This window comes from Rhinatrema bivittatum, chromosome 10 (genome assembly GCF_901001135.1).
Source record: "Rhinatrema bivittatum chromosome 10, aRhiBiv1.1, whole genome shotgun sequence".
Lineage (NCBI taxonomy): Eukaryota > Metazoa > Chordata > Amphibia > Gymnophiona > Rhinatrematidae > Rhinatrema > Rhinatrema bivittatum.
In genome coordinates, this window is record NC_042624.1 from 124,548,012 (window position 1) to 124,573,670 (window position 25,659).

At 45.0% G+C, this 25,659-nt stretch overlaps 1 protein-coding gene across 2 annotated transcripts in view; it reads right to left on the bottom strand.

Moving 5' to 3' along the window:
• Positions 1–3,014: 3,014 nt before the first annotated feature.
• ARTN (artemin) overlaps positions 3,015–25,659 on the bottom strand; it is a 154,269-nt gene continuing 131,624 nt past the window's right edge. For both annotated transcript variants that reach the window (XM_029618875.1, XM_029618874.1), the window contains exons 3-4: positions 22,748–22,934; positions 3,015–7,872 (exon numbers count right to left, since the gene is read on the bottom strand). In XM_029618875.1, coding sequence (XP_029474735.1) covers positions 7,442–7,872; positions 22,748–22,934 — 618 coding nt within the window. In that variant the 3' untranslated portion in view covers positions 3,015–7,441. The remainder of the gene's footprint in view (positions 7,873–22,747; positions 22,935–25,659) is intronic.

A 25,659-nucleotide genomic window follows, 5' to 3' on the forward strand; every position in this document is an offset into this window, starting at 1 on the left:
CCTCCAGAGTTGCATTCTCAGAAATGCTCCCTGTTCTACATGCAGAACCCCAGATACAGGCTGAGCTCCAGAATCTCAGTGCATGGATGAGAGATGGTGCAGGGAAGAGGGTTTTCGGCTTGTTAGGGACTAGAAAACATTATAGGGTATGAGGAACCTATTCTGATAGGATGGGTTTCACCTTAACCAGGGTGGAACCATGTTGCTAGCATAAATATTTAAAAAGGAGATAGAGCAACTTTGAAACTAGACCATTGTAGAAAGCCAACAGTCACTCAGAAACACGTAGTTCGGAGGGAGGTATGTTTCAAGGATATGTGCAAATCAGGGATGTTAGAATATTCCAGTGGAGAGGTTGTGTTTTAAGGCTGAAATAGCCCAGATGATTTATAGATAGAAAGCACACAGCTATGAATGACTCTAAACTGCCTGTATTATCTACCAACAAGCTGGTTGTGAATACAAATAAAAATAGAATACAAATAAAAACATATGTAGCAGTGACTTCGCCCCTTACCAACATTTTCCCTTTTTCATCTGGGAGATTTTTGGATCCTTCAGTGGTGGCCATTCCACCTGTTTTATTTGGGATTGGTCAGTGCTCCCCTATATAACTGGGGGTTGAGCATGTTCAGCAGGAGTGATAGAGGAGTTGTATTGAGAGTTGAGTTGGGTTGAGCTGAGTTGAATGTTGACTGTAGCTTGGGTTTGAGGGTTTGTCTGCCTTTGTGGAGATTTGGAGGCTTTTTGGATTTTTGTGGATGATCCCAGTGTGCTCTCTGCCTGCTAGAAGGGGATAACAGAAAGAAATCCTATTTTTGTGCTCTCTTAGTTCAGAGAAAGTTATTCCTGAACAGAGGAGAAGAGAGAAGAGGCTTTTGGACTTGCAAAGTGTGAGCCTGTTTTTTGTGAGTTTACCAGCCTTAAAGGGAAGTCCCTTTCTTGGCAGGAACAGTATTGGGTCTGTCTGCCTACCTAACAGTCAAGTGGGCTTGCAGTGCTCAAAAAATGTTTTTGGGCTGAAGAGAAGTTATTGTTGGGAAAAGTACACGGATTCGGGCTGAGAATGGACAAGAAGAAAGTGATTTTGGGAAGTTACAGTAAACCCTTTATATTTGAACACCACTCCCAAGTCTGTTGCCTTTTGGTCTCATATTTAGCGTATCAGCCTGAAGAGAGGACTACTTATCTGAGTACATTGTAAGAGTCAGAGACTGTGTGAGATATGCACCATAGACCCTGGAGGCTTTTCCTCCTCCCTGCTGGTGGAACCCTGGCATCTAGGGTCAAAAGTCTGGATGCATGAGAGGAGAGGAGCAGAACAGTGACTTTAAAACCAAAAGGGTTTACACATATTTTAAAATATCTGTATACAAATGCATGATGTCTGAAAAATAAGATTGGAGAGTTAGAATTTATGACACATAATGAAGATATAAACATTATAGGCATCTTAAAGAACTGATGGAAGAAGGATAACTATGGGACACTGTGATATCAGGGTACAAAGTATATTGACATGAGGGCAGATCATATTGGTGGAGGGATTGCCATATATGTTAAGGATGAAATAGAGTAAAGCAAGATAAAAGTTCTGCAGGAAACAAACTATACTCTGGAATTCTTATGGATAAAAATTCCAAGTGTGATGGACAGAGTACAGTAGTGGGAGTATACTACCACCCGCCTGGCCAAGATGAAGAAACAAACTGTAAAATGCTAACAGAGATTATATACAGGCTAATATGTTAGACCTGTATTATGAATTCAGTCTGTTATTACAACAACTGTTCTCAGCTGTGTACTAGTGTTATATAGAAACTATGTCAGTGTTATGCTGCTTAAAAGTTTAAAATAAAGGGGGCTATGTCCTCTGCATTCTGTACAAGAGGCAGGATATTGTTCTGTCTTCATCTTTTTGTGCACACTATTAAAGGTGTTCCATGTGCTTTATAGACTCTGCTTGTTTGGAAAGCTAGAATAAACCAACTACAGAAACAGAATGCAAGGCAAAAAACCAAACATGCTGTGAAAGATGCTGAAAACAATTCTGTTGTTGAATTTGCATTTAATACTAATGCAGGTACAATTTCATAAAATACCTGGTGTATTGACTCAGGCGCCACAAGTCATATGACAAATGATAAAAATTTCTTCACTCAGTGTAACCAGAATAAATCTGAAAGGATTGTCACAGCCAATGGACACTATATAGCAGGGGTCAGGAACCTATGGCTCAGGAGCCAGATATGGCTCTTTTGATGGCTGCATCTGGCTCGCAGACAAATCTTTAATAAAAAAGTAAAAATCTAACAAAATCCCCCACCCTCCTGACCCCCCCAAGACCTGTCAAAAGTCCCTAGTGGTCCAGCGGGGGTCCAGGAGCGGTCTGGGAATGATCTCCTGGACTTGGGCTGTCGGCTGCCAGTAGTCAAAATGGCGCTGACGGCCCTTTGCCCTCACTAAGTCACTGGGGGCGACCAATGGCGGCGGTAGCCCCTGTGACATAGTAAGGGCAAAGAGCCGTCGGCTGCCAGTAATCAAAATGGCGTTGACGACCCTTTGCCCTTACTATGTCAGAGGGGCTACCGCCGCCATTGGTCAACCCCAGTGACATAGTGAGGGCAAAGGGCCGTCTGCGCCATTTTGACTACTGGCAGCCGACAGCCCAAGTCCAGGAGATCACTCCCAAACCCCCGCTGGACCACCAGGGACTTTTGGCAGGTCTTGGGGGGGTCAGGAGGGTGAGGGTTGTAGTAAATTAATTTTGGAGGTCTTGGGGGCATCAGGAGGGTGGGGGGTTTTGTTAGATTTTTACTTTTTTATTAAAGATTTGTCTGTGAGCCCTGGACCCCCACTGGATCACCAGGGACTTTTGGCAGGTCTTGGGGGGGGGGTTTAGGAGGATGGGGGGTTGTAGTAAATTAATTTGGCAGGTCTTGGGGGCATCAGGAGAGTAGGGGGTTGTAGCAAATTAATTTGGTGGTCTTGGGGGAGTCAGGAGGGTGGGGGGTTGTAGTTAGTATGGCTCTCACGGAATTACATTTTAAAATATGTGGCGTTCATGGCTCTCTCAGCCAAAAAGGTTCCCGACCCCTGCTATATAGTCTCAAAAAGTTCCTGAAGACGTCCATAAACTGCTAATCAAGTTGATTTACTTCTTATTACTATAATTAGTAGCCTGGGATCTATTTAATGTTTGGGTACTTGCCAGTTACTTTTATCCTGAATTGGTCACTGTTGGAAACAGGATGCTAGGCTTGATGGACCCTCAATCTGACCCAGTATGGCAACTTCTTATGTTCTTAGTTCTGAGTGGAACACAGGACCTGGTAGCAGGCTGGTGGATCTATTGGCAATAGTGATCATAATAATAAAATTAAATTTGACATAATCACTAAGTAAAACTACTGCAGTAGCATTTAACTTTAAAAAGGGAGATTACAATAAAATGAGAAATTAGTTAGAAAAAACCTAAGAGGAACCTTTGCCAAGATTAAATTTTGCATGAAGTGTGGGTATTATTTAAAAATACCATCTTAGAAACCCAGACAAAATGTATTCCATGCAAAAAAAATGGAAAAATGACCCAAATGAGGAAAATAGTTTTACATCAAGTTAGATGTAAAACAGTAATAAGACAGACCAATAAAAGATTTAAAAAGAAGCTTGGTATAGAGGTAGAAACTAATAACAAAAACATTTTTAAGTACATTTGAGACAAAAAGCTTGAGAAGGAGTTAATTGGACCTCTACATGACCAAGAGGTAAAAGGGGTGCTCAGGAAGGACAAGGAAATAGCGAAAAACTAAATTCATTCTTTGCCTTGGTCTTTACTGAGGAGGATGGAGACTTACCCACACCAGAAGCATTCTTTGGTGGTGATTCTGATTAACTAAAGCAAATCATTGTCAAACTGCAGGATATAATAGATCAAATTGACAAAACTAAAGAGTAACAAATCACTAGAACTGGATGATATTCACCCCAGAGTTCTGAAAGAAATCAAATATGAAACTGCAAATCTGATACAGTACTTGTAATCTGTAATTTATCATTTAAAACTGTCACAATTCCTGAAGACTGGAGGAATTGCTAATCTGATGCTAATTTTTAAAAGGGACTCCATGGGTGATCTGAGAAAATAGAATGTGAGCTTGATGCCAGTTCTGGGAAAATGGTAGACACTATTCTTAAAACAAAATCACTGGCCACATAGATAGATATGGCTTAATGGGGAAGAGTCAACATGGTTTTAGCAAAGGGAGGTCTTTCCTTATCAATCTGTTAGATTTTGTGAAACTGTAAATAAACCTGTGGATAAAAGTAAGCCAGCTGCTGTATGAAATTTGGATCTTCAGAAGGCATTTGACAAAGTCTCTCAGTAAGAAATTAAAATGTCGGGGATTAGTGGCCAGTGTCCTATTATGGATTGGTAATTGGTTAAAAGACAAGGAAACATAGAGTAATAATGATCAGTTTTCCATATGGAGAAATGTCAATGGAGTGCTCCAGGGATATCTACCAGGACCTGTGTTATTTAACATATTCATAAATGACCTGGAAAAGGAAGCAACGAGTGAGGTGATCAGATTTGTAAATAATTTAGAATTATTCAAAGTTGTTAAAACAGTAGTGGATTGGGAGGGATTGCAGAAGGTCTTTGCGAGACAAGGGTCTGGGTATCTAAATGGCAGATGAAATTAAATGTGTAAAACTGTAAAATGATGTACATAGTGAAATATAATCACAGGTACAAAATGTTGGGTTCTGTATTAGAAACTGCCTCGCAGAGAAATGCCCTTGGGTCATTCTGGACAATACATTGAAATCATCAGCTCAGTGTGCAGCAGCAGTCAAAAGAGAAAATAGAACATTAGGAATTATTTGGAGAGAAATGGACAATAAAACAGAAATCATATTGTCTCTGTATTGAGCTATGGTGCGACTGCACCTCGAGTATTGTGCATGGTTCTGGTCACCCTATCTCAAAAATAAATGGCTGAACTAGAAAAGGTGCAGAGATCAGCCACAAAAATAATAAAGGGAATGGAATAGCTCGCTTATGAAGAAAGGCTACACAGATTAGGGTTCTTTAGCTTGGAAAAGAGAGACTGAGAGAGGGGGCATGACTGAAGTTTATAAAATTATGAGTGGGTGGTATGGGTAAATAGAGGATGTTATTTACTCTTTCAAATAATACTAACACAAGGGGACACACCATGAAAGAAACAAGTAACAGATTTAAGACAAATCATAGAAGATATTTTTTCACTCAAAATACAATCAAGCTGTGGAATTTGTTGTTAGAGGATGTGGTCAATGTTACTAGCATAGCAGAGTTTAAGAGAGGTTTGGGCAAGTTTCTGGAGGAAAAGACCATAACATTATTAGTCATGTTGACTTTGGAAAGCCATTGCTTATCCCTTGGAGTGAGCAACAGGAAATAGATCTAATTTTGGGATTTGCCAAGTACTTGTGATCTGAATTGGCTACTGTTGAGGTAGGACACTGGGTTCGATGGACCTTGATTTGATCCAGCATGGCATATCTTATGTGGGGTTTCTTCAGGATCCCTATTGTCATGAAAGTACTGTACTTCTCACTGCATTATGAAAGTAGAAATTTTGCTTTTATTAGTGAAATCAGAACTGCATGTCTCATTCTACAGAGGAAGAGACTTATATGAACAAGACTGGCTTGTTTGGTCCTTGATGATTCAGAGTTATCTGGTAACATTACAATAGGAAAGGGCTTATAACTGGAGTGTGTGCCACAGGCTCATCGCCTAAGAAGAAATAGAGTGCGCGTACATCATGGAGTTAAGATATGACTTTCCCCACTGTTTGAAACATAGGGAGGGTAATTTTCAAAGGCATTTTTATGGATAAATTGTGCTTTACTGTGGAAATGACCTTTTATTTATTTTGTTATAAAATCGCCTGCCTGATGTGCAGATAAACTTGTATGTATAGCCTGTATGCACATAAAATTTGCAGTAACCAATGGCATTCCTGAGGGTGGAGTGTGAAGCAGTTTATGTATGTTTCCCTGCAAGGATTCCTACAGTTTAGACTTTTGCACATACTTTGGATTTTCAAAAGTACACCTGTGAATTTTCAAAGTGGATTTATGCGTGTAAATTCACTTTGAAAATTCTGGCTAAAAAATACCTGCAGACTTTAGCCTGTATGGACTGTTTGAAAATTATCCTCCCAAATTGCACTGAAGCCTGGAAGTTAACTACCAAACAACCAGCTATATCTTTGGAATGGTTAAGTGCTAAACAGCAATGCCACACTTATAACCTACACAGAAAAGCGATAAAAGAGAACATCAATAAACATGTCAAAGCATGAAAGTCCCTTAGATCTTTGTTATGTCGCACATCCACTAATGATTTTGTTAATCACCACCTTTATCTCTGGCTCCAGAATAGATTTTGGATAGAGGATCCCATCTCATGCTCCATGCAGAATTGTCCTTCCAACCTTTTGCTTATTAAGGCAGAGAGAATTCCACTGAATTCATTTACAGGCCTTCAGTAGCTATGTTTATCTATAAATCATCATGATTTGAGGGGTCATGGGATGGAGGCGAAAGGGGGTAAACTGAAGAGTATTCTAAGGAAGAATTTTTACAGACAGAGTGGTGGATGCATGGAATGGTCTCCCAGTGAAGATGGTGGAGACAAGAACAGTATCTGAATTCAAGAAGCATGGGACAAGCACAGAGGATCTCTTGGGGAGTTGCAGGGACCTTATAGCTGAGCAGTTTTGTGGTTGGGCAGACTAGATGGTTTGTATGATCTTTTTCTGCCATCATGTTTCTGTGTTTCTATGATTTTTAAGCACTATATGCAATGGTATCTCCAAATCTTTTCTCTTTTCTATCTCCATTGCAGCTTCGTATTTTGCTCAGGAACTAGGTCCATTCTCAATAAGTACTGCGTTTGCAACAACGATGAAAGTCACTACAAAAATGCAAGCCCTTGTTATTAATTAAAACCTGGATGTAAAGAGAATTTTTTTCCTAAGTTTAAATCCCTTCTCTTTGGAAACAGAAATTATAGAGAGTTGATTATGGCAGGCCTTAGGACTTTCAATGATTAGCCAGCGCAACCTGCTATGAAGAGAAGTGTTCAGGTCCATCTTTGGGAATGAAAGAACTTGCACTGTTCTTTGCAGGATATTCATTATACTGTTCTGTCTTTGGCAGTAAAATGGGTTTTCCCTGTACTACCTTCACCACTAAAATATGCTGTTCACATTCTGCTTATTTTTTTGACTGGCTGTGATGGTCTTCCTGAGAGCATTTGCTGTTCATCAGACATGCTCTCTAATTGCATTTCATCTTTATTACACCTGTCATCCGCCTTTTTGCCAACTCACCAATGACTCTGAGCTCTAGCATGATTTTCTGCGGAGAAATTGCAGTGCAGTCATCCTATACAATTGCACTCTGCTGCTGAAAGTTTGTCTACAGTCTGCCATGTGTTTTTGACATCCATGAATGATACGGGCTCATACTTTGTAGGACGACAGCAGGGATGGCTGTTGATCCTTTCATGTGGACCTGGGGAGATTGCCTTGGTCTTTAGCAGACTGGACAGTGTCAAATCATAGTTGTTCCTGGACCGCTGGCAAGAGCCGCTGCAATACTTAAACCGCACAATTTCATCAGAATTGTAGCCCAGTCCCAAGTCCTGCACTTTGACCATCAGACTCCGGATGCGGCAGCCCTTGCTCCCACGGACTGAGGGCTTCCTGTTTTTCTTGGGCTTACTCTGGTTTGCAGGAGAGCGTTCTGACCGGAACAGGAGATCATCTGCAAACTCTTCAGCATTCTGTCCATCCAAAGTCGCATTGTCTCCTGTGGCAACAGGAAAGAAACACATAAGTAAAAGAAAACAGGAAAAGCAAGTAGTGCAATTAAGCAAGAATAAAGGCAGGTATAGTAATAGTTTTGCTAAATGATGTGACTAAATAATAGCTCTTAAAAACTAATCATACTAATGCATCTGTTGGCTAAATTTGAGTAAATAAACTGCTGTAAATCATCTCACTGTACATCAACAAACAATCATAGTTGAATATAAAATATGGTGTTTCATTCAGTCAAAAAGAAAATCTAATTATTGACATTACCAATGCTGATAGCAACTGCAGGATTTGCTTTGGAAAGGCTTGAAAGGATAGAACTGGGATGGTGAGTGACCCACCATCCTCCTTGGCAGCAAAGGTGAAATGACTGGAAGGGAGTAGTATAGGAAAGCTCATTCTATAGTTATCTTATTGCAGCAAGGAGTTAGATACATATTATTAATTGTTAATATTATCTGCATAAGTGGCATTGAGGACCTATGCACTAAAGGTTAGTGTGTACCTGGAGGCCCTGGTGTACAAGATAAACTGGGGTTGGAGAACATTAGTGGTACACATTACGATAAGCATGTATCGCATGAAAATAAGATCTTAGCAAGTGCACAGAAATAGCATTGTGTGCTCTCCTCTTCTTGTTGTTTACTGTAGGTCCACTAAAGCCTCAAACATTTTAACACCTGCCTTGGACCAGATGTTAAATGTTAACATACCTGCAGAGCTATCATTTAATACAGGAGGGAAGCCCTGTCCTCATGGCTTCCCTCCCAGCCTAAGGACCCAAGGCTTCTCCCCCACCTTGCCAATATAAAATATGCCCCTTCTAGGATGTCTCCCACACAACTCCAATTCACAAAGAAGTACTTTCCAGGGCTATTCCTCACTTGATTCTCTGATGTTAGAATGCAGCAGCTTTCTCCAGAGCTACTTTCCAAGAATCTCTGGAGGATAGGACAGAACTCCCTACCTGTCACCCACTCCTTCAGAATGGCCACTTACCATTCCAAAGGTCCTTCCATTGTTCACCAGCAGGATGGACTGCAGGTAGGGTGGCCAACTTTTCTATGGACCATAATTGGACGTCATGCTTTGAAGGGGGTGGGGGGAGGTTACAGATTATTGTCAGTTGTCGATCCACTCATTACGTGGCTTTCAAGCACCCCCTCAGTATACCTCGTTTTATAAAATTTTATTTCAACTATCCTCATAAACACATCAAATATCAACCGCAGCCTCATGCAGCCTTTCTAATACACACCCATATCCATACTTCCCCATAAACACACAGCCTCCTCTCTCATTCACACATGCACACTCCCAAACGAACAGCCTCCTCTCTCATTCACACATGCACACTCCCAAACGAACAACTTCCTCTCTCATACACACACATAAATTCCCAAACACACAGCCTTCTCTCTCATACTCACATGCACACTCCCATGGGACTGCTCCTGCCCACTGACCACTCCTGAGATCGCCCACCGCAGCCCAGCACCGGACAAGACCAAGGTGCAGGAGAGCACGGCTTGCTCGACAAGACCAGTGGGAGCCGAGCTCAGCGGCGGGACCAGCAGGAGCAAATAGGATGTAGTGAGAGGAGGCCGGCCAGGTGCTGGAGGCATGGTCCCTCCCCCCCCCCCCCCCCAGAAGAAGGAACCAACACACTGGCAACCATAAGACTAATCCCACCCACCGGCTGACCCTGAGACTGCCCACTGCAGCCCAGTGCCAGACAAGACTGCGGCGCAGGAGAGCACGGCCTGCCTGACAAGACCGGCGGGAGCCGAGCTCAGCGGTGGGACCGGCTGGAGCAAATAGGAGGTAGGGAGAGGAGTCCGGCCAGGCGCTGGAGGTTCCCTCCCTCCCCCTCCCCCAACCCTGGAAGGAGGAAACAAAACACTGGTGCCCACGGGACTGCTCCCGACCACCCCTGAGACCGCCCACCGCAGCCCAGGGCTGGACAAGACTGAGGTGCGAACGCCGGAGGCATGCCCCTTTGTGCGCACCTGAAGTGACGCCTGAATAAAAATAAAATTAAATTTATATTGACCATACCAAATGGCTAGGATAATGGTACCAACTAACCTCATTGAAGTCATCACAGGACAAGGAATATATGGAAATCTGCATAGAACCTCAAACACAAAGAGAAAAAGACCAGAAAACTAATCTTCCCCACAATAAATGACAATTCTAAAATAATCTCTACCAGCGTAATGTTATCTCTACTATGGTAAATGTTCGATCACTATCAAAGAAAATTCTTTTGATAAATGATTTACTAGCAGAGCTAAAACCCGCTGGGGTAGATTTTATAATTTTGTGCGAGTGCGTACTTTTGTTCGCGTACCAGGCGCGAACAAGAGTACGCGGGATTTCAATAGATACGCGCATAGCCGAGCGTATCCATTAAAATCCGGGATCGGTGCGTGCAAGGCTGCCGATTTTGGGCAGCCTGCGCGCGCCGAGCCACGCAGCCTGCCTCCGTTCCCTCCCCTCACCTTCCCCTCCCTTCCCCTACCTAACCCACCCCCCCGGCCCTATCTAAACCCCCCCCCCTACCTTTATCGCCGGATTTACGCCTGCCGCGCGCCATCACCCGACCCGGGGGCTGTTCCGGAGGGGGCGGCCACGCCCCCGGAATGCCCCCGGGCTGAAACCACACCCGCGGCGCCGCCCCCGAAACGTCGCGTCACCCGTGCCATGCCCCCGAAACGCCACGTCACGACCGACACGCCCCCCGGCACGCCTCTCCATGCAAGCCCCGGGACTTACGCGCGTCCCAGGGCTTGCGCGCACCGCCAAGCCTATGCAAAATAGGCTCGGCGCGCGCAGGGGGGGGGTTGGGGTAGGTTTTTGGGGAGTACGCGTGTATCCCTTTGAAAATCTACCCCACTATTTTCTGCATAACTGAAAGAAAATGATAATGTTCTCTTAAATCAAATTGATCACCCCATCTATGATATCTTTTATTTCCCCAGAAAAAAATACATAAAGGTGGGGGTCTTTTAATAATCTGCAAAAAAGAGCTCAAACTTAAACCATACAAAATTGAGATCTATTCCCCCCCCCCCCCAGGTGGCAATACTAAAATCTACACAGCCAAATCTAGGCACGGTCTGTTACCCACCTGGAACACTCCAAAAAGATTGCTGCCCCCTAATTGAAATCTTCACAAAGACGTTGCCATCTCCTGAATCCACCCTAATCGTAGGAGACTTCAACCTACATGTAGATAGCATACCATAAAATACAGCATGTGAAGTACTCCTAGATATTATGGAAGCAATGGGCTGGTCGCAATTCATAACTAACCCCATCCACAAAGCTGGACACACTCTTGACCTAATATTCGCCAATAACACTAACTGCAGAATCAACTCATCTCACTGCATACTACCATGGACTGATCACCAACTAATAAAAGCAGAAATAACCCTCCTCAACACACAGCAAACAAAATTACATATTAATCAATCATTCACATTTAGGAAACAGATAGATCCAAAAATATTTGAAGAAACCATTAAAAATAAAATAAATGACTTTAAATTTGATAGTGCCTCCTCAGCATTTGACTCCTGGGAAAAATATTATCAATGACATTGCTGATAATCTATGCCCAGCCCAGGATAAAACATCAGAAAGAACACAACACATCTACAAACAAAAATAAACCCTGGTTGTTACACTCCTGCCCGCAGACCCCATCCCGTGGACAGGCCCTCACCTTTCCTCCATGCCGGCCCAACACTGCAGCTCTTCGCAGCCAGACCGCCACTCAGCCGCATTTCCTCTGGTCTTCGCAGCCTGCTGCCGCTCCTCTTCCGCGCAGCAGGAGCCGTGCCGACGACTCTTCCCTTCGGGGGAATCCCCTCACAGGGATTCCCTCCTCTGTGGCTCAAACACTGCCGCCGGAGTTCCTCTTCGCGGCAGAGAGCCGCCGCAGCTTTGACTTCTTCCTTGGGGCCGGAATCTGCCCCACTGCAGCTCCTCTTCAGCGGCAGGAGCCGCCTCCGGCCTGCTTCTTCACCAACGCGGCAGGACACCACTGCAGGCCTTGGCTCTGCCCACCTACCTCCGGGGCTTCCCCTAGGGGCGGGCTGCGTGTCTCTCTTCTGCTTTTAAAGGTCCAGAGACAGGAAGTCCTCCTGTTCCCTCCTGATGATGTCTTCAGGGCTCTTCCTCCTGCCCTATAAAAAGGCACTGCTTCAGTTCCTCAGTGTCTTCGGATGGAGTTACGACCTCGCCACCTTCCATCCTCGGAGTTACACCATCTCCGGAGTTACGTCTGCTCCATAATCCATCCTCGGAGTTTCACCCTCCATGGAGTTCCACCGCATCCAAGCAAATTCATGGTGTAATATTCAATTCCAAACTACTCCTTGAAATGGTTAAAAATGTAATCAAGGACCCATTGTCCTCAATCTCCAACAACTACAACTTTTCAAAATACTCATGCAATGAATACGCCACTTCTTTGTTAAATAAAATCAATAGGTTAAAAACACAATTCTCCACCTGCCTACTTACAAATGAACATGAAGAAAAACACGGACAAGCAAAATGGAACTGATTTGACACGGTATCAAAACTCGAAATCAACCAAATCATTACAAAAATCAAGCCTGCTATACACCCACTGGATCCAATCCCTGCAAGTTCCCTGAAAATAATACACAACGTAATAACGCCAACAAGCACAATTATGATCAACTACTCAATATCAGAAGGAATGATCCCCATTAAAGCAAAACAAGCTGTGATTAAACCCATCCTTAAAAATAAATCCGGCAAAAGTGATGATTAGGCAACTATCAAACAATATCCAACCGGCTTTCATAGCTAAAATCCTAGAAAAATCAGTTTTATCACAACTAGAAAGCTACCTAGAAGACAATAATATTTTATACCCTAACCAATTCGGCTTCAGGAAAGATCACTCTACAGAAACCCTTCTCAGTTCACTAACTGACCCTGTACTTCAGGGGTTTGATAATGATGAATCCTATATCCTGGTACTAATTGACCTTACAGCAGCCTTCGACACCTTAGACCTCAACCTGCTATGCCACTAGCTGAGAAAAATTGGAATAGATGGAACTGTTATCAAATGGTTCTCATCCTTCCTAGCAAACAGATCATTTCAAGTAAAACTGGACAATCGCATATCTGGCACCTTCCCAATCGATACAGGTGTCCCCCAGGGATCAGCACCCTTGGCTACCCTATTCAACATTTACATACTTATGTATTTATTTATAGATTCTTCTATACCGAGGTACGTATAGTTATACATCACTTCGGTTTACAGGGAAACAGTAAATTAGCAACAGGCTTTACAGATAACAGATATTATAGCATAACAAATATCAGAACAGGTTTTATAAATAAAGATTTATAAATAAAAATTTCAGACATACTGCCACTATGCGCATTACTAGCGGAACTAGGAATCAAATCCTTCCTCTGTGCAGACGACATACAATTCTACATCCCATTCGATAAATCATTTGAAAAAACTACCTCGACACTGACAACATATATGAAGGCAATACAACAAAGACTAACTCAGCTGAAATTAACACTAAACATAGAAAATACTGAAATTATATGGTTGAGGAGAAATTCCTCAATAATCAAACCCCCTAGGAAACTTTAACATTACTCCCTCTGACCAGGTTTGAGACCTAGGAATACAGATTGATGAAAAATTTTCAATGAAAAAGCATATAAGCAAACTAATTAAACAGGATATTCTAAGCTTTGAATATAACATCGGCTAAAATCTTTACTAACAATACAGGATTTCCACATTGTTCTACAGTCTCTAATATTTTCCAACACAGATTACTGCAACTCCCTATTACTAGGCCTATCCTCTGGACTCATAAAACCTTTACAACTACTACAAAACGCCTCAGCCAGACTGTTAGTAGGGACAAGGAAATTCGACCACATCACTCTCTCACTGATAGCACTGCACTGGCTTCCTGTACAATACAGAATCCACTGTAAAGAGCTGACTCTAATTTTTAACATCATCAACAACATTAACCCATGCCTGTTAGGAGTGACTCTTCAACCATACACACCGTAGAGAGCCTTAAGATCGCAAGACAAAGGATTGCTAAAAATGCCAACAACACGGAGCACATGCTTAAATCAAATAGGAGACCACATGTTTCTATTGCAGGTCCCAAGTTATGGAACCCCAGAGCCACTATGTCTGATAACACTGGGCAACAAATTTTCACAAAAGTCATGTTACGGAAATGAAATGAGTCAATTCTTATACATTTCCATGTGCTAAACACGAATGTGACTGTGAAAATGCAAAATTGGCTCTAGTTTTTTTGTAATATGCAATAATATAATTACATCTTGAATTGTATGCCAATAGTAGGAGACCTACAGTTAATACCGTTTGAAAAATGAAGTCATAGACTACGTCTTAGATGTCTTTGCTTGTCTCTTGTACACCTGCTCGGGAGCATCTCTGCGGAGTGTCCAGCAGTAGTCAGCCAGCATGAATGTTTCAAATGCTCACCCTTTCTGACTGGGCTTCATATAGTGCACTGCTGACTGTTGCGGAGCGCTCGGAGAGCGATCCCACTCCTGGGAGATGTGTGTGCCCTTGGGCCGCGGCTCGACGCCAGAGGGGTCTGGAGAGGTGCCGCGGGAGGCGTGGCATGCCCGAGCATGGGCTGGACGGGAGCAGGGCTGGAGTGAAGACTGGAAGACAGGCCCTCCTCTGGACCTGCGCGCTTCGGAAGACCCAACAACGCTATGTTGGTCTTGTGAACAGTCCTCCGACAGTTCCCAGCCCTTTTGGACCTGCCGCAGGGTACGGCATGAAGCGGCAGGCCGGATGGAGGCCAGGGCAGCGAGGACTGGAACATGGATGCAGACGAGACTCAGAAACGAGGTACTGGACGTGCAGACTCAGGCATGGGACTGGAAGTGCAGACGTAGACTCAGGCACGGGTACTGGAAGTGCAGACATAGACTTAGAGACAAGGTACTGGACGTGCTGACGTAGACTCAGGAGCAAGGTACTGGACGTGCTGACGTAGACTCAGAAGCAAGGTACTGGACGTGCTGACGTAGACTCAGGAGCAAGGTACTGGACATGCTGACGTAGACTCAGAAGCAAGGTACTGGAAGGGCAGATGTGGACTCAGAGACAAGGTACTGGACGTGCTGACGTAGACTCAGAAGCAAGGTACTGGAAGTGCAGATGTGGACTCAGAGACAAGGTACTGGACATGCTGACGTAGACTCAGAAGCAAGGTACTGGAAGGGCAGATGTGGACTCAGAGACAAGGTACTGGACATGCTGACGTAGACTCAGAAGCAAGGTACTGGAAGTGCAGATGTGGACTCAGAGACAAGGTACTGGACGTGCTGACTCAGAAGCAAGGTACTGGAAGGGCAGACGTGGACTCAAGAGACAAGGTACTGGACGTGCTGACGTAGACTCAGAAGCAAGGTACTGGAAGTGCAGATGTGGACTCAGAGACAAGGTACTGGACGTGCTGACGTAGACTCAGAAGCAAGGTACTGGAAGGGCAGATGTGGACTCAGAGACAAGGTACTGGACATGCTGACGTAGACTCAGAAGCAAGGTACTGGAAGTGCAGATGTGGACTCAGAGACAAGGTACTGGACGTGCTGACTCAGAAGCAAGGTACTGGAAGGGCAGATGTGGACTCAGAGACAAGGTACTGGACGTGCTGACGTAGACTCAGAAGCAAGGTACTGGAAGGGCAGATGTGGACTCAGAGACAAGGTACTGGACGTGCTGACGTAGACTCAGAAGCAAGGTACTGGAAGGGCAGACGTGGACTCAAGAGACAAGGTACTGGACGTGCTGACGTAGACTCAGAAGCAAGGTACTGGAAGGGCAGACGTGGACTCAGAGACAAGGTACTGGACGTGCTGACGTAGACTCAGAAGCAAGGTACTGGAAGTGCAGACGTGGGCTCAGGAACGAGGTATGATGCACACAGGAGACTCAAGGGCGAGGTACAAGAGTGGCAACATGGAGCGCCCTACACAGCCCGCCCGTGGGGCTGGTCAAGGACCACAACAAGGGTTGCTGCAGGATACCAGGCTTTCAGAGAGTTCAAGAACAAGGTAAGGCTTTTCTCAGACTCAGGAACGAGGTGCATGGCTTGCATCACGAAGCGCCCTACTCAGCCCGCCCATGGGGCTGGTCACGGACCATGACATGGCTTGCCGCAGGGCACCAGGACATCTTGAAGAACAGGAACGAGGTGCTAGCTTTCAGGAGATTCAGGAACAGGGTAAAAGCAGGTTGCTGCACTCCTGGCAGCGAATAGCAGGGTTTTGCTGCACACCGGCAGCCTGAAGCAGGGTTTGCTGCACACCGGCAGCCGAAGGCAAGGTAAAGGCATCAACTGGACTGGAACATGGGATCGGATTGGAAGACAGGCCAAGGGCAGGAACGTGGACAGGCAAACATCAGGGCTGGTACATCAAGTAGACATCAAGACTGGAACAGCAGGTAGACATCAGACGGGACAAGGAGCTCCAACAGAGGACAAGTAACACTGGACCTTGCAGAAGGTTGGAACACGGACAACTCCTGGAGCAAGGATGGTAGAATCCCAGGAGTGACCAACTCCTTGCGAAGGCAAAGACAGACTGCTGAGCCCTTTAGTAGGGCTGATGATGACAACGCCCAGAGAGGGGCCAGCAGGGGGCCACACCTGGCTGGCCCTAGAAGAGGAGTAGAGAGGCGCGTGCCCGCGCCCGTGCCCTAGGAAGCTGGAGAGGCACGCTGGAGCTGGTGGCGTCCACCCGGCCACGTGGAGAATCCAAGGAAGACAGGCAGGTAGCGGAGCAGCCCTGCCCTGAAGCTGGAGAGGTGGCAGGCTGCTCTAGCGGCTCCCAGCCGCGAAGACTGAAGCAGGAGTGAGGTAAGCTGGCTGCAGGGACGGCTCCAAGCCACGGAGAGCCCCAGGGAGAGCCGAGGGCTGCCGGGTCCGAAGAAGGAAGGCAGCAGGCGCAGCCCCGCCACGGGGCCGAAGGGAAGCAGCGATGGCAGGCTGCAGGAAGCTAGAGTGGCTGCAGGCACCGGCAGGGAGGCCTTCCCTGCCGGCCGAGGACCCCGGGAGCGGCAGAGCACGCCGTGGAGAGCCAGGAGCAGCAGCGGGGGTCCTGACTGCGAGGGAGAGCTCGCGGCGGGTCAGCCCCGCTGCATGGAGCAGAAGGCGGCTGGAGAGGGACCCGGAGGCCACGGAGAGACAGGCGCGGTGGCAACCGCGTCAGCGGCCCGACTGGCCGCACGAGGTAAGAGCCTGCCCGCACTCCTCGCGGGCAGGATTGCAACAGCTGACGTCAGCTTACTCCGCAGCAGCAGGGCAGTAGAACTGCATTGCATCAGAAATTGATGTCATAAACTCTGGATGATGTGTGCATGATGGTATCATGCAATATGATGCAATATTACATCATTCTGGGCTTATTTACAGTCCTACTGGATACATTTACACGACTAAACATAGAAAGTGAACTATATTAAATATCTTCAAAACGAGAGCCAATAAAAACTTTTCATGGTCATATTCGTGTTCAGCACATCAAGATACTACAGAGTAGGACCTTTTTAGGTCAGTAACACTTTCATTGTTGCCCAGTGTAACAGAAAGAAAGAGTTTCAAACGAGAACTGAAAAGCCTGTAATCTAACGTAAAGGCCAATAAACTGTCGTCACTACCAGATCTTTAAAAATATTAGTAAATTGAGTAAAAAGAATTGAACAATATAAAAATGTTAAAGACTACATTATGAGTATGGCACATAGGATAATGAAATGAATTAGCATCTTAATGCATACTTGATGATGTTGTGTTGACCTAGAATTAATATTTAGAATTTTAAGAAACAAGATAATGCATGAATATGACCTCGACTATATATGAATATGAATGCTGACCTAAAATAAGAATGTTGACCCAGAAACCTAACGATGACTTTGTAAACCGTTGTGATCTTATCTTGGAATGATGGTATATAAAACTCATAAATAAATAAATAAAATAAATAAACCCAAACACACAGCCTCCTTACTCATATACACATGCATACGCCCAAACAACCTCCTCTCTCATACACATAGCCTCTTCTGTCGTACACAACACACACACACACACACAGCCTCCTTTCTCATATACACATGCATACGTCCAAACAACCTCTTCTCTCATACACATAGCCTCTTCTGTCGTACACAACACACACACACACACACACACAGCCTCCTTTCTCATATACACATGCATACGCCCAAACAACCTCCTCTCTCATACACATAGCCTCTTCTGTCGTACACAACACACACACACACACACACACACACACAGCCTCCTTTCTCATATACACATGCATACGTCCAAACAACCTCCTCTCTCATACACATAGCCTCTTCTGTCGTACACAACACACACACATACACACACAGCCTCCTTTCTCATATACACATGCATACGCCCAAACAACCTCCTCTCTCATACACATAGCCTCTTCTGTCGTACACAACACACACACACACACAGCCTCCTTTCTCATATACACATGCATACGTCCAAACAACCTCCTCTCTCATACACATAGCCTCTTCTGTCGTACACAACACACACACACACAGCCTCCTTTCTCATATACACATGCATACGTCCAAACAACCTCCTCTCTCATACACATAGCCTCTTCTGTCGTACACAACACACACACACACACAGCCTCCTTTCTCATATACACATGCATACGTCCAAACAACCTCCTCTCTCATACACATAGCCTCTTCTGTCGTACACAACACACACATACACACACAGCCTCCTTACTCATATACACATGCATACGCCCAAACAACCTCCTCTCTCATACACATAGCCTCTTCTGTCGTACACAACACACACACACACACACAGCCTCCTTTCTCATATACACATGCATACGTCCAAACAACCTCTTCTCTCATACACATAGCCTCTTCTGTCGTACACAACACACACACACACACACACACAGCCTCCTTTCTCATATACACATGCATACGCCCAAACAACCTCCTCTCTCATACACATAGCCTCTTCTGTCGTACACAACACACACACACACACACACACACACACACAGCCTCCTTTCTCAGACACAGGTGGTTTGCTTTCCCTTTCCTTAAAACATTTCCAGCCTTTCATCTCTGTGTCCCTTGTGCCACCTGTCTCTCAATATGTCTTCCCCCTTCTCTGTGCTTGCCTCTCATGTGCTGCCCTCCTGTCTCTAGTCCCCCTCCCTCCCTATGCATGTCTTTCTCTCTCTCCTTCCCTTCTGTCTCCCTGTCTTCCCCAGTGCTTTCCTCTTTCTCTATCTCCTTTCCTCCTGTGTTCCCTGTCTCCTTTGTGCCTCTTCAGTCTTTTTCTTCCCTTCCCCCCTCTATATCTCCCTCCTTCCCTCATGTTCCTTTTGTGCCTCTCCCCGTGACCTTCCATCCCTCCTCAGTGTCTCTTTCCTCCTTTGCTCCCCATGTGTCTATCTTCCTTTCCCTTCCATTTTCTTTGTGTCCCCTCTGTCTCGTCCTTTTCCTTACCATGTGATTCTGACTGTCTCTTTCTCCACCTTCCCCTCCTCTCTTCCTATATCTCTCGGCTGGCTCGCTGCAGTCCCTCTCTTGGGTCTTGGCTTAGCACTCAGTGAAGGAGGGGGAGGGACCCAGAGGGCCATTGCTGCAGAGATTTGTGGAGCCACTGGGAACTGAGGGCTGTGCTGTGCCCTACCTCCTCTCCCTATCTCATCCAATCACAACACAGGAAAGGAGGCAAGAGAAGCAGAGAGCAATGTTGGAGCTGCAGGCTTAGTGATTAAGGATAGTAAAAGCTGCATCAGCAAGTTACCCCCATGACCTTTACAGTTCCCCAAACTGTAAAGGTCAGGGTTCTCGTTGGTTGCTCTCTGAATCCAATACACTTGGCCCTTTAAACAGTCTCTGTAATAGTTTAACCAAATATAACTAAGGCTTTGCCCTTCCTCTTGAGATCCAGAAGATCATTGCCTTGGTGCCTACAGCTTGAGATTTCCTTTTTAATCAGGTTATGTTCCTTGTAGTGTGGAGAGACAATAATAGTGATTGGGACAGAACTCGAAAAGCTGTTTTATTCATTTATGGCAATTAACATCATAATGAAACATGTTCATGGACCCCAACACAGACCGTGTTTTAACTGTGTCGGGAGGGACCAGATCTGCAATGGGAATGAAAATAAATAATATTCAGAGTGGACCAAAAATAGCAAAGCAAACAAACCCACAGCCAAGGGTTCCCTCTGATTCCCTCATTGTAAGTGGTGGCAGGTAATACAAACAAGAAACCAGCTGTTTATTTGTTTGCTTGCAGTTAATTGAAACACGGTTCGTGTCAGGGGTCCGTGAACATGATTCGTTAAGCATGTCATAGTTTTCCAGTTCCACCAAAAAAGGAATAGGAACTCGTAAATTATCACACCGTCTCTCTAGAGTCTCCTGAATAACCTCAATTGCCCTATCTTGAGGGATATTCAAGTTTAAAGATTCAATATCCATAGTAATAATTAATAATACATCCCCAGCAAAGATAGGTAACCCATCTAATATCTCAATAAAATGGAAAGAATCTCTTACATATAAGAACATAAGATATAAGATATGCCATACTGCGTCAGACCAAGGGTTCATTAAGCCAGTATCCTGTTTCCAGCAGTGGCCAATCCAAGTCACAAGTACTGGCAAGTATCCAAACATTAGATAGATCACAAGCTACTATTGCTTATTAATTACTGTTATAGAGTTTACGTATTTATCCTCTTGGAACTTATCCAAACCTTTTTTAAACCCAGTTACACTAACTGCTGTAACCACATCCTCTGGCAATGAATTCCAGAGTTTAACTATGTGCTGAGAGATAAAGAATTGAAGTGGTTCGACTGGGGAACACTCCAGCTTACTCATTGGGGTCCTCACTGCCTTGATGATTGCCATCAGCGAGTCCAATCCCCTACTGCGATCTCTCTGGCTACAGCCTCTTGTCGCAGTATCGGGACTTCGCAGTCATATTCTCCAAGAACAAAGCAGAAATCCTGCCAGAACGTCGACGTTTCGACTGCGCCATCAATCTTCTACCAGGGGCTATTCCACCCCAGAGAAGGGTGTACCCCCTAACCCCTCTGGAGTCACTAGCAATGTCTCAATACATTTAGGAGAATCTCATTAAAGGATTTATCAGACCTTCCACTTCACCGGCGGGGGCGGGATTTTTCATTGTTTCTAAAAAGGATGGAATTCTGTGCCCCTGCATAGACTACTGGGGTCTCAATGCCATCACGAAGAAAGACCGATACCCCCTGCCACTCATCTCGGAGTTGCTGGACCCCTTCGAAATGCCAAGATATTTTCTAAGCTGGACCTGCATGGAGCTTACAATCTCATTTACATATGACCTGGAGATGAATGAAAGCGGCCTTTAATACCCAAGATGGCCACTACGAGTACCTCGTAATAAACATATCCAGCTAACTTTGAACGTATGTTAGATAGTGCAGCTGCACTATTGAATATAGCTGGCTATCTTAAAGTTAATTGGCTATTTATAGCTGGCTGGCTTTAGGACAGTTGTTTGGCCCGAACAGAGTTAATCAGTTAACTCTGAATATTGCAGTTAGCCGATTAACTTAGCTGGCTAACTCAATAACCCAGTTACACCCCTGGAATGTCCAAACTTATCTGGCTAAATTCTAGATGCCCAACATATTAGCTGACTAAATTAACCAGAAATGTGCCCAAATGTTCACTTAGCTTCTGAGTTAGCCAATTAAATAGTTTTGGTTATGGACCTCATTATTTTTAATGCACCAGATTCTGCACCAGGTTCAGTTATTGTATTTTCTGCTCACCCTGTTTGAATGTAAACCGGCATGATGTGATTTTATCATGAATACCGGTATATAAAAAACCTAAATAAATAAAAATAAAATAAATCTACTTTGCATGTTTAACATTAGGCTTAGATTTCCAATTACAACTGTTTGAAAATATGGCCTAACGATACTTGTCTGTTTTGACCAGTCTCCTTTCTGTCTACTACTGGTAAGGAGACAGTAGAGTTACTGGTGCCCTGGTCCAATCAAACCAGTTGTTAAACATATCTAATAAGTTGTCCAATCAAACCAGTTGTTAAAACATATCTAATAAATTTAAGCTCTTAACTCTTAGTCTCAATTGTTCTCTGTTAACCTCTCCACCTATCCTATTTTCTGGCTATTCTAGCCTCCAAGTTATTCCACCCTGTTGACTGTAACCTTTTGCTCTGTATTGTTAAATTGATTTGTTAAAGTTATACCCCTTGTTCTATGTAAACCGATTTGATATGGTTATTACCATGAAGGTCGGTATAGAAAATAGTTAAATAAATAAATAAATATCTGTTTCCTCTGGAAAAACACATTTTCCACAGACTTAGCCAGGACACATTCTAGTGGTTCCCAAGAGTAAACCCCATACCAGTTATCCACTATTGGACTTTTTAGAGGACTGTGACACTTTGCTACTCTAGTTCTTGGATGCATTGTGTTTTCTTACATTAGGCAGCAAGTGAAGTGCGAGAAGATGGAGATGTTACCAGACCTCTATGAGCCAGAAAAGTCTTATTTTATGTAATGCCAGAGATCCTTAAGGACAGAGAGCATAAGGAGATATAATTTCTCTAATAGCATCTTTTCTTGTGCCATAAAAACCATCTTATTTTATTTAAGCTTCTAACATGGATGAATCCCAAGCTCACTTATGTTTCAGTAAGCACTTACCAAGGAGTGAACTCCAAGTAGATCTCAATAGGAACTCAACATTGTCTTCTAATCCCTCACTCACAAGCTCTGGATTGGTTGTGCTGATGCCACCAGCAGTACCCATCTGCCAATCCTCTGGTGGGGGAGATCCGGTGATCATGCCAGCTAATAGTGACAAGAGGGTGAAAGCTGTCCAGAGTGTCACCTTGAAAAGACAATGCACAGTCATAGCCAGAGTAAGAACACAATACCAATAAAAGGAGCTTGGGAATGTGATAACCCTCCTTGCACACCTTCTGTTTACAAAGTGCAACAGTACACTACCAGATTCTCCCTGCTCTGCTCAAGCAGTCCCCAGAGTGCTGGAATATTTTCCAGGGCTCAGAAGAGAGGCAGGGCTCTCCTTACTTCTTTGTCACTCCTTTCTCAAGGAAGGCGGGGTGATTGCTGCTTCCCGCGATGGATTTCATGCAATTGTTTATTTTTTTAGAGAGTCATTCAGTTAATGGAATGACAAGAGAATGCAGCTGCAACCAAGTGAGAAAAGGAGTGAGCAAAACAGCTTCCTAACCAATAGAAAAACTCCAAGAATAACCCTCCCAGGCCCGGTTTGCATTTAAAAGTGTGATATACTTGCAGAGACATGATAGTCTAGAGACAGAAAAAAGGAAAAGATGAGTGAAAAATAGCTCAAAAAATGTCACCTTAAAAATTAGATGGGTAACCAAGTCAAACTTTTATCCTTCCTCATCCATACTTGTACTTCCTGAGGTCAATATTCAGCGTCACTTAGCTGGTTAAGCTTGGACTTAGCTGGCTATGCGGCAGTGTTTCAATATTTGGACATGGCAAGGGGCTGTCATTTAGCCAGCTAATTATTTATCTGGTTAGTTAGCCAGCCAAGGGCTTGATTCACTAAAACCTTTCTCCTATTCTGTGTCTATGGGAAAAGACTTTGATGAATCCGGATCTAAATAAGAAATGGAATGGGGCCGGATAAGTGTAGAACAGCTATTTGGCTGTCCTATAGTTAACAGGATAAACTTATCCCGCTAACTATAAGATAGCCAAGTATGTTCAACAGCATGGCCACACTACTGAATATCTCAACCAAGTTAGCTGGATAAGTTTATCTGACTAACTTGCTCAGTCCTGTAGCCAAAATGCTTCCAAAATGAATGTAGTCAAACCTTACTTGTTTTCAAGATATGTTATTGGGTCAGTATATAGAACCTGACTTGGGAATTGGGAGGATAAGTGAGATAAGAAGGGAAAGGTTCTCAAATTAAACCAGAAATGACTAATATGCATCTTTGACTGAATCTATGAATAAATCTGTGACTGGGTTTGCATGGCAAGGAAAAGACGGCAAGGGAAACCTTCCAGTTAGTGGTAACAAATTTTCCTGAAAACAACAAGGCAGACAACTACAAGAAAATGGTGGAAAACTTCTTCAAGGCATGCAAAAGCCTTGGCTGCAACAGTCACTAAAGATACATTTTATACACTCATTTAGATTTGTTTTCCCACCAAACTATGGAGCTCTGAGCGATGAGCATGGTGAGCTTTTTCACCTGGATATTGCAGGAATGGAAAAATTGTATCAGAGCAAATGGAGCCCATCAATGCTTGCAGTGTTGCAGTCCCGGTCGCTCCTTACCTTTCTCCTGCCTCCCCCGGTCTCGCTGCAATCCGTTGCTCCTGGGGCCTGCAGGGCCGCATGGCAGCGTCTCTCTCCACGTGGAGACGCTGCCGAAGGACGATTCTGACTCCTCCCACTGCCAGGCAACGCGCGCGCGTGAGCAGGGGGCTCTTAAAGGTCCAGCACCCGGAAGTGCTGAACCGCCCTGTTCCTGACGTCAGACGCTGGCTGGCTATTTAAACCATCGTCTGACTTCCTTGCTTTGCCTTTGCAACGAGGTCGCTCTCCTGAGTGCTTAGTTGCTTCCCAGCGTTGCTTCCAGCTCTGGTTCCTGCTTGTTCCAGCCGTGCCTTGCTTCCAGCTCTGGTTCCTGCTTGTTCCAGCCGTGCCTTGCTTCCAGCTCCGGTTCCAGCTTGTTCCAGCCGTGCCTTGCTTCCAGCTCCGGTTCCAGCTTGTTCCAGCCGTGCCTTGCTTCCAGCTCCGGTTCCAGCTTGTTCCAGCCGTGCCTTGCTTCCAGCTCTGGTTCCTGCTTGTTCCAGCCGTGCCTTGCTTCCAGCTCCGGTTCCTGCTTGTTCCAGCCGTGCCTTGCTTCCAGCTCCGGTTCCAGCTTGTTCCAGCCGTGCCTTGCTTCCAGCTCCGGTTCCAGCTTGTTCCAGCCGTGCCTTGCTTCCAGCTCCGGTTCCAGCTTGTTCCAGCCGTGCCTTGCTTCCAGCTCTGGTTCCTGCTTGTTCCAGCCGTGGCCTTGCTTCCAGCTCCGGTTCCTGCTTGTTCCAGCCGTGCCTTGCTTCCAGCTCCGGTTCCTGCTTGTTCCAGCCGTGCCTTGCTTCCAGCTCCGGTTCCAGCTTGTTCCAGCCGTGCCTTGCTTCCAGCTCCGGTTCCAGCTTGTCCCAGCCGTGCCTTGCTTCCAGGTCAGGTTCTGTTTGGTCCTGCTGTGCCTTGGCTCCAGCTCTGGGCTCCACTTGCTGTCTACATATCCTGACTCCAGCTCCGGTTCCTGATTCTCCTTTGTCTTCAGCCAGCCACGAACCTTGGTCTTCTTCACGATTCTCCTTTGTCTTCAGCCAGCCACGAACCTTGGTCTTCTTCACGATTCTCCTTTGTCTTCAGCCAGCCACGAACCTTGGTCTTCTTCACGATTCTCCTTTGTCTTCTGCCAGCCTCGAACCTTGGACTCTTTCACGATTCTCCTAAGTCCCAGCGACTCGGACCCCTACGGGCTCCTCCTGGGGGGGTCTCGGGTTTCCAGGGTGAAGACGCCACCAGTCCGCTCCAGCTGAGTGCCGCCTCC